At 35.8% G+C, this 10,618-nt stretch overlaps 1 protein-coding gene across 2 annotated transcripts in view; it reads left to right on the top strand.

The window, feature by feature from the left end:
- Positions 1–10,618, top strand: part of LOC106872087 (ribonuclease 3) — a 62,602-nt gene that overhangs the window by 9,803 nt on the left and 42,181 nt on the right. For both annotated transcript variants that reach the window (XM_014918946.2, XM_014918945.2), the window contains exons 4-8: positions 630–774; positions 1,732–1,885; positions 6,462–6,512; positions 6,619–6,758; positions 8,075–8,155. In XM_014918946.2, coding sequence (XP_014774432.1) covers positions 630–774; positions 1,732–1,885; positions 6,462–6,512; positions 6,619–6,758; positions 8,075–8,155 — 571 coding nt within the window. The remainder of the gene's footprint in view (positions 1–629; positions 775–1,731; positions 1,886–6,461; positions 6,513–6,618; positions 6,759–8,074; positions 8,156–10,618) is intronic.

Genomic DNA, 10,618 nt, shown 5'->3' with positions numbered 1-10,618 from the left:
ATATATATATATATATATATATATATATAAACAAATAATAAATGAGTATATGCATATATATGTACAGGTGTGTGCATACCTACGTCTTCCTGAATATATAGGTGTATATCTGGGTACAGGACATAGTATTAATATATGTATTTGTGTGTGTGTTTGTCCCCCTCCCACCATCACTTGACAACTAATGTTGGTGTGTCTAAGTCCTTGTATCTTAGTGGTTCAGCAAAAGAGACTGATATAATAAGTACTAGACTTACAAAGAATAAGTCTTGGGGCCAATTTGTTTGACTAAAGTCAGTGCTCCAGCATGGCCGCAGTCAGACGACTGAAGCAAGTAAAAGAATAATAGAATATATATATAAAATATACTTACAAGGCTTTGTACAGCCCAGGGCTGTAACAGAAGGCTCTTACCTTGGGCAAGTGTGTATATTATGCACTGGCAATCATTACATATTTTAGGTTACTCTCTCTCTCCTTCACCCAGTGTCATGCTGTACCAACAGATAATACCATGCTACTCAACCTTATGAGATCTAAGCTTAAAAAACTGTCTTGCCATACCATTACCTATATGCTTACCTACTGAAGCAGGGTATTAATATATTTTTAATGGGTTATGTTTCTAGAGAACCGAAGAAGCCAAGACGGCCTGAGAAACCAGAATCACCTGATCCTCTGCGGAAGGAGTACAAAAAAGAAAAAACTGAAAAAAGTGATACTCCAGCTTGGATAAGGTGTTCTCCAGCTGATTTGTACTTTTACCGTGATAAGGTAAGCTCCTTCTCAACTGTTTCCTTAAGTTCTGTTTCTGTTGATGGTTGGAAAATTTTTTATTTGAAAGTTAGAAGGCTGGTGGTTTTAGTTGAAAGTTGGGTGTATTTACAAGAATCTGAAAGATTACAGTCGAATACAGGAAAGTAAACATTATTCAGATAAAATTTAACCTTATGCACTACATTTTTTTCTAGTCTGGTTTGGCTGCATTTCTTTAATGTCATTTTCAGGAAGCACCCACTACACTCTCGGAGTGGTTGGTGTTAGGAAGGGCATCCAGCTGTAGAAACTCTGCCAAATCAGATTGGAGCCTGGTGTAGCCATCTGGTTCACCAATCCTCAGTCAAATCGTCCAACCCATGCTAGCATGGAAAGTGGACGTTAAATGATGATGATGATGATGACTGTGTGTGGATGATGTCCATAAGAAAGGGGTCAGCTTATAAAGTCATTGGTCAATGTAACCCAAGGAGATTTATTTTGCATAACAAAATGTTGTATATTGAGATTGAAGAGAAGTTGTTTCTGGATGACTTAAGTTCAGCTTTGCATAGAAGTAGCTAATGAAACAATCATTTGATCAATATTGTTTCATTCTCATAGAATATTCTGTTCTAAAGTTTAGGATGTAAATATGTCACCTCCATTTTAAATAGGGTAAGGAGTTTTCAAAAGGAGATTTAATTGCTTTATTGAGTAAGTCAAGCAAATTTGTGGAAATTCCTTCATTGTATCAAAGTTTAGAAGGCTGTTAAATGAAACTTTAGGAATTTACTTGGTGCTTTATATTGAATTAAATGTAGAACCTCCTAACGGGTGAGGTAAGAAAGAAAAGTTGGACGTTTGTCACTTCACATGATGGGGATGCTGTCACAGGTTAATCACAACATCTGCTATTTTATTTTGAATCTGTTTCCATCTAAAGAACTAGTCACCAATATTTTGTTTTCTCAGCAAACTAACTGTTTGATGGCTACACAGAAGATGATAGATCTACAACACCGTTTCCAAACAGAATTGTGTGACCGAGCGAAAACGATCATAGAAACCAGACCAAAGTATGAAGAACCTAAAAGACCATTAATAACACACATTCATGACAGTCCAAGTAAGTATCAATAGTTTCTGTGAACAGGTAAAGAGAATTACTTATTAGCTTTGGATGTTGAAAGGTAGTTGTTTTACCGTTAGAAATATATTGTTTTATTGAGAGAAACCTGCTCAAAGCACGTTTATTATGATGTTTCAGAGGAAAATGCAATATAGAGATTTACTTCTTGACAAAGGAAATGTTACGTTGTTTATAGGTTTTGTTTTTTTTTACTCTTTGCTGTTTTCTATCCATTTATTTATGTTTCAAATGGGATATTTGTTATAACCACTATTTCTGTAGTTGGATGTTCTGACTACTAATTACTTACTATGAAGTGAAAATGGTACTTTTTGTGTCAGATAGGTTGACTGAGACATACAATATCTTGCTCAGGAGTACAAAGGACTTGCTCTTTTACTCTTTTGCTTGTTTCAGTCATTTGACTGCAGCCATGCTGGAGCACCGCCTTTAGTCGAGCAAATCGACCCCAGGACTTATTCTTTGTAAGCCTAGTACTTATTCTATCGGTCCCTTTTGCCGAACCGCTAAGTTACAGGGACGTAAACACACCACCATCGGTTGTCAAGCGATGTTGGGGGGACAAACACAGACACACACATTCACATAAATATATACATATATACGACGGGCTTCTTTCAGTTTCCGTCTACCAAATCCACTCACAAGGCTTTGGTCGGCCCAAGGCTATAGTAGAAGACACTTGCCCAACATGCAATGCAGTGGGACTGAACCCGGAACCATGTGGTTGGTAAGCAAGCTACTTACCACACAGCCACTCCATGATTTGAAATTACAGTAAAGTATATTTTGTGACCATGTAGTCAGGAGTCTAGGATTTTAATCCTACAACTAGTTGTAATTCAATGTAATCTTAATACAATCTATCTTTCATTTCTGTAGCTATGCAACCCCCCCCCCCCTAAAAAAAAAACCCATTTTATCTGTCAGTTGCATTTCTGGGAGAGTACACTAGAGATATTTCCCAGGGCCTCCATGCAATAGGCATGAAGCTTAATATTTTCAGTGAAATAAAAACCGAAGTAATGATGTTAAAGCATTGTAAGTGAACTGAAACTGCTACAACCATGAATTGTAAATGTGTTACTGATTCAGTTCATTAATATCTCAGTGAATCTGTCTATTATATGGCAACCTTGGGAAGTATTTAAATTCAGCACCATGAGTGAAGACAATGAATTAAGACAATACAGTAGATACTTGACATGTCATTTATTTACATACCAGCATGGACAATGGTCATTAAATGATGATGATAATGATGGACTAAATTAGATAGAATAAACACATATTTAGTAAAGTATTTGGATGATGTAATGAATATAGTGAGCAATTTGCAACAGAGTTCAATTTATTGGCTAAGAAATAGATTGCAGTAAAAATCTCTCTCTAAACACCTTCTAATATCTAAAGAAAATGGTAAGTTATGTTGGTGAATGTAATCCTAAATATATTATATCTGAAAAAAATAGTAAGAAAGGTTGGTTAGGGCTAAAATGCTTTTCTTGATAGGTCTATTTGATCAGTGCTGACTTGGTTGTTAAACAACAATGAAGAATATTGGGTTGGTGCATAATTATTGCAGCTTTTTTTTTTTTCAACAAATTTTATTCAACAAAAACAATAACAACATGTAACAAAAACATCTTTAAATGATTATTCTGGAGCATATTCACCATCTACTTTAATTACTGCTTCCCATTTGCTTGGCAGATGGTCAGACCGTCATTTAAAGATGTTTTTGCTAAATATTGTTATTGTTTTTGTTGAATAAAATTTGTTGAAAAAAAAGCTGCAATAATTATGCACCAACCCAAAAGTTTCACTCCTACTTCATAGTTTAGTGGTTAACTAACAGAAGGGTATCTATATACAGAAACAGTTAATAGTTATCAACTAACAGTAGTACACATGCTGTTCAAAAGGTGCATTAGTTGTAGAGTTAAGTTGTTGGTCTACTTTCTACATAATAATGTTTAGATCTTACTAGTGTTGTGTCGTGCTCCTGAACAAATCACTTAATTCTGCTTGTTCCAGTTTACTTTGTGAACAAAGTATGAGCTAGTAATGACACTTGAACTTGCCCAACCTACTAGAAATAGTAGTCAAATTTCTTTTGCCAAAAAAGAAATAGAAGGCCACTTTGGAGTGCATAGTCTTAGGTGCATCATGTTTGAAAAAACCCCCCCAAAAAACGAGATGGTTAAGACTGGACTGCTTTTTATCATAGGTCAACATGGGGCTTACAACAATAATAAGAAATGTTTCATTCTTCATGGCTTATGGGTAACTGCAGGAAGGACATCCATTTGTAGAAATAGTTGCTCTAGCAAAAGAACATCCCACTCATGCATGCATAGAAAAATGGATGTTAACTAGAGAAAGAGCTTAGTTCATACATTAATAATAATAACATAGTATTAGTAATAAGAACATGACTTCTAATCAAATATACATATACACAGCTCTTCATATGCATGTGTATTTTCATATTCTCAGCAACAAAAGAGAATTGCACGAAAGACTTGATATCATATAAACTCAGATTGCCAAACACTTAATCTCAGCATGGTGTTCCTGAATGCCATGTTTGCAATATATTTTTGTTACTTATTTCACTTTAGTTATCATATGTCCTGCATGCACAATATATATTTCATATTCTTTGGAATGTGGTGCATGTGAAACTGAAGATGCGATCTATGAAAACATGTCTGTGTGTTTTATTGTATTGTTCTATTGTGTTTTATTGTATATTAAGTATACGTAATGCTAATTCCTGCTGTGGTACAGAAGAGTCTGTGGACTAAATATCTCAATAATTTATCCTTTTGTAAATTGCAAGTATCTAGCATAACTCTTACAACTTGTAGCATTAAGTGTCTGAGAGATGAACCTTCTTCTTGTTAGAGAGTTAGTTTACGACAAGAAACATGCATAGAAACCTTTGTATCTATTCCTGCTCTGATAGGAGAATTGGTGTCTGTACAACAAGATATCTTGCCAACAGTTGAAGTGCCTATGTTAGTCTGTGGTCCTATACCTTATTCACTCTGGTATCTTACAACTTCCAGCAATGTACTGATGGTATATTTTATCAATTATACCCTCACCTGATAAAATTGTGCTTGTATTCAGTCAAAATATCATTATCATCATCTTCATCATCATCATCATTGTCACTACCACCACCATCATCATCATCATCATCATCATCAGTGCACTAGGACCTCATCATCTAGATTGTCCTCTTCTAAGATAGTAGAATGTGATTTGAAAGAAATTTGGTTACTATTTCTAGCAGGTAGAACAACCAAGTAGAGGCTGTCTTACTGGCTTGTAGTCTTCATGTGTTTCTAAGAAAATTAGTTTAGTGGAACCTATCTTTCTTCAAACTGAATCTTAACTTATTTTTTATGCAAATTATATTTACCAAAAATTAAATTTTTTTTCCATATGTGAAAATCTTGGTCAGCTCAGTAGTTAGGCTTGGGTAGATAATACTATTCTGTCTAGGTTTAACAGAGTGAAAGGTATCCTGAGTTGTCTGTTACCTGCAAAGATCAGACTTTCCTTCCTCTAAAGATGTATATTAACTTTGTAAGAGTAATTAATTTGCTTGAAATTTATCTCCCTTTTTCTTTGAGAGTCATTAACATCTGCCACTAGGTTTTTGCTTTCTTTCTCCAACTCAAACATTTCACTTAGGAATTGTTTGCTTACACCATTCACTTCATCACCCTTTATTTATCCAAATTCATGCCATTAGCTTATTTGATTTTCCTTTTGCTTGTTTTATTTTTTATAACTTCAGACTCATAAAGGGTTTAAGCCCAACATTTCAAGCAAGCAAAATGCATTAAGGTATAGTGTGACTCATTTTAAGCAGTAATCCCACTTAGTGTTTATTTACAGCTAGGTGAACTGAGATGTTGAGATCAAGTATTGCTGTTGCTGATGTTGAACCAGGTGCCCTGATTGAGCAGAGCTATTATCAAAGGCATTCAAAGCATCATCACTCTCTCTTTTCAGACATAATTTACTTAGTACTATATTATCCAATATGTCCTTCCTCTTTTTTAAGAGTTGTAGGGCATGAACTGATGGAGATTTGGCTGCTCTTTCTAACAAATCAAACAAAGACATAGAGGTTCTTGCATTGACTAGAAGTACACATGTCTATGTAGTTGGTGATTAGAAGGTCAAGTGTCATTGTAGAATGTAAAGTGTTGATCCTTCGACCAATAGGCTTAGTTCAGCTTGTTGCAGCTGTCCATAAGACTTCAGAAACCAAATGATAATGTTTGCAGATGGTTATTAAGGGATTGAGTCACTGTAAAGAAGGTTATTTGGATTGATTCCATAGAGTGGAGTTTTAGAATAGCATTCACTAGAGAAGAGTATTCCAACTCTGGTCTGCTCACGCCGTAACTAAGTATAAAGAAGATTATGATGATAGTAATGGTATTGGTGTTTCCATTTGTTTCGAATTGATGAAAGTTATATTTGATAGTTGTATTTATATTTGTTTGCCTTTTTCGCCATTTTCCAGCCAGTGAGGTGACGACTTGGACTTTTCATACAAACAGACATTGTTCAGTCGGTAAGAAAAGTTTGTTTCTCTGACAGCCCCGAATCCCACCAAATAACGATGGGACATTGAGCATTAGCAGGACAAATATTTACTTCCTTTACTTCTGTTTCTACAGACGATTCTACCGATGATTCTGATGATACTGATGACAGTGGTTCTGAAGAGACGACCAACGAGTGGCTAGAGGAATTGAACCGTAAAAAGCGTCATCCATATCGATTACATGAAGAATTATGGTACAATGATCCAGGAGAAGTAAGTATTAAATGGCTCAGGTCACAAGGGAAGTAACTCATACTTTCTCGAGGATTCATTTATCTCTTCTCAAACTGACAAGTACCAGCTCATCCAAAAACATAAGTGAAATGTTTTTTGCTTGTTCTCCTTTTATCAGCGAGAGTTTGCATCGATATAATTCTTCACTCTTTGCTATAGTGTTGTACAAGTTTAAAAAGTTTAAAGCCTTGATTTTATTAAACGGGGTAATCTGTCAGCATAACTATAGTATGTGCTTGCTTTATCTTTGTTTACTCTTAACGTTCTGAAAAAGGGATTTTTTAAATGAAATTTTCTACAAATACATTTCAGATTGTGTAGGTTACGGTTATATCCTCTGAATGGACAGAGATTTAAAGATATATTACTTGAAGCTTTTGACAAAGTAGAGGAAGATATAGTGTCACACAACATGGAGGTTTCTATGGGACAACTTGTTGAGGGCTACTGACCAGATCTGTAGCTGGTGCAAAGTCCCCTCTCGACCTAAGGTAATATGGTGGTGGAACAATGTAGTTGACGAGGCCATTAGGGACAAGAAGCAGGCCTGGAAGGACTGGAAGTGTGGTGGTAGCAGAGAATTGTATCAGATAGCCAGAAGGGAAGTTAGGAGACAGGATTACTTAGCCAGAGAGGAAGCAGAAGAGAGTTTATTCAGAGTGTAGGTGTGTGGGGAGCAAGGAGTTTTGGATAATTCGTCATCTCATTGTCCTTCAATGTCCATTTTTCCATGCTGGCAGGGGTTGGATGGTTTAACAGGTGCTGTCCAGATTCCAGTTGTCTGATTTGGCATGGTTTCTATCTATGGTTGAATTCCAATATAATCATAATCTGCACCATCTGAAATGTATTTGTAGAAAATATCATTAAAAAAATATCCATTTTTCAGAAAGTTGTGAGGAAATAATGTCAGAATTATGGGTGGAGCACAGTTGTGTAGTTATGTCAATTTGTCCCCTTCCCACTTCAATCCTCACAGACGGAGAAATATTGTATTAGTTATCAGCAGTAATACTCAAACAGTATGTTGCAAAGGAGACCCTATACATATGATTTTAAAAAACAATGAAAATCCAGACAAACACTGAAGAGTCCTCAAAAGCATGTTAATTGAAATTTTCTCATATATACAAGTAAATTACTAAAAAACAGTAAGCAATAGTTTTCTATATTTGATTTTAAATTTTTAACCTTCAAAAATGTTCTAAACTTTTTATGAGAATTGCACTTGTAAGTTTTAATTTGATCTCCAGTAAGCCATGGTGTCAAAAAGTTACATTTCTTTATCATTTTAGATGAATGATGGACCACTCTGTCGTTGCAGTCTAAAAGCACGAAAGACTGGAATTCGACACAATATATTCCCTGGAGAAGAGGTTTGTTGTGTTACATTATATAGGACATTATATGATATTTAGTGTATGTAGTCTACATACATAGAAGTGTACAGCATAGTGCAGTACTTTGATATAAAGGCATGTATATCTGTGTATAATTATAATACTGTACTAGGATATAGAGATATATGTGACCGTACTAAGATACATTGCTTTGCTGGTGGTTTTAAGGTGGTAAGTAGAAGACGGCTAAAACATTCTCCTCGATAGGAAGTTGGCTCTGACTTTGATAACATTATCAAATGATTTACTGCCTAATGTGGGATAGTGAGGTGAACTGAGGTTATGTAGAATAAAAGGGATTGTTCAGAAGCAACAAAGCCTCAGCAGCAGATTTGGATTCATGATATATGAAAAAGTAGCCCACAGTGTAATCTTTCTGGCCATTTCACCTCTACAGTAGGTCATTGAGTGTTTATAGCATTAAGATACAATCTAATCTTGACCTCTAAGTGGTCACCACCACCCCTCTCATAGACTTAACTCTTTTTGTCTTAAGGAGAGATAAATTTTCTCTTCACCTAGATGGGATGCTGATCTATTCTGTCAGAGGTTATTTTATCTGATAATCTGGTGTATATTCAAAACTGAGGTTTACTGGGAAATTGCCTTAGAGGCATAACAAAATACCTACTATGAATTTGAACTCATAATCTAGGGTTTGGTATATTAATACTTTATTTATTTTGTTATTTAATAAATATTGAATGCATGTGTATTATAGCAATATTAATGTATCTGGCATGTGCAGCCTATCCAACAATTATACACACACACACACACACACACACACACACACACACACACACACACACACACACTCTGTCTCTCTCTCTCTCTCTCTCTCTCTCACGCTTATACAGACATGTGCTCATGGACACACACATGCACTTAGAACCACAAGAGGAAGAGAATGATGTGATCAGTATTGTTGATGTTCAGTTTAAAAACCTCAAAGTTGATGGTCTGCAAGAAAAACATACACCGGAGAGAGTGGTAGGGAATCTATTTCTGGGAAAGTATTGAGCTGTATAGCTCAAAGTGTTTAGTGTGAATCAGGAGCTGCTGGCTCAAAGGAGAAGAAGCTGTTGTGGTAGTGACAGTTAAGCCAGAGAGAGGAAACAGCACCAGATGTTGGACCAGGAGTTATAGTGTGTTACTGAGTGTGTCTTTGCCAGTCATGGCTTTCTCTTGGATGTGGTCTAGGATTTTTGTGCATCCAATAACAGCATCATCTCAGATATGTGAGCACTTACTCCATATGGGCCTCAATCAAGCATTATAGGGGCTCTGCTACTAATCAGTGGCAATATTTTTGGGCCCTAAAAAAGAAGCCTAGTCTTTGGGCTGTAGGTTTAGTAATGTTGTACATATAAAATTGCTATGAGAAATCAGCAGAAATTGTGCTACCTTGATAGTATTAGTAGTGATTGTGAAGGCTTTACTGTATGTTCTTTATAGAAGTGGTGCATGTCTGTTGTTATGTTGTTGTTTTTGTTTAATTCCAGGTCAGTGCTGGTAGGGATGCTTATGATCAAAGTATTGCAATCATGAGTTTCTCATCTTTTACTCAGACATAATGTATCTAGGACTATATTTGTTATATGGACTGTTAGATTTGTGTTCATCTGAGGTCTCGTGTTTCAATGTGATTCGTCTGAGTTCCTTGTTTTCGTTGTTGTTTTGAATGACTGGAGAAGTTGAATGTTATTGATATATATGGCGAGGACATGATTCTTGTTTATTAATGATGAACATTCGGTGAGTGTGTTCTTTGTATGTAATTAAATCGTCATCAATAAATGTAATAATTAAATTGTACAACTCGTTGTTTTTTCTCTGCGAGTCTCCTGAGAGGAATACAACAATATTATTCCATGTCTCTTTTTCCTTTTAAGATAGTAAGATTTGATTTGAATGACATTTGGCTACTGTTTCTAGCGGTCTTATTAGGGTTACTTTGTTAGCTTGTTCTCTGATGTGTGGTAGTAGGTTCTATGTGGATAACATCTGTATATATAAAGAAGATTAAGGAAGAATGATGAGTGATATCATTTGCATAGAAATGCTAAATACATGTGTGTGCACATGTGCATGTTTGTGTAGGAGTGTGTCTGTGTGCACATGAATGTGCATATAGAAATGAAAGGCTATTCAACCACAAGAGTATGCATGTACAGATATACAGCTACAAAAATACATGTGTACACACACACACACACACACACTCTCTCTCTCTCTCTTTCACTCACACACACTCTCTTTCTCACTCACTCTCTGTCTTTCTCTCTCTCTGTCTTTCTCTCTCTCTGTCTTTCTCTCTCTCTGTCTTTCTCTCTCTCTGTCTTTCTCTCTGTGTCTTTCTCTCTCTGTGTCTTTCTCTCTTTCTGCCTTTCTCTCTCACTGTCTTTCTCTCTCTCTCTCTCTCTCTCTCTCTCTCTC

The sequence above is a fragment of the Octopus bimaculoides genome, chromosome 3 (assembly GCF_001194135.2).
Source record: "Octopus bimaculoides isolate UCB-OBI-ISO-001 chromosome 3, ASM119413v2, whole genome shotgun sequence".
Taxonomy (NCBI): domain Eukaryota; kingdom Metazoa; phylum Mollusca; class Cephalopoda; order Octopoda; family Octopodidae; genus Octopus; species Octopus bimaculoides.
Note: the sequence above shows the minus strand (reverse complement) of the source record. Positions and strands in the feature narration are given on the sequence as shown.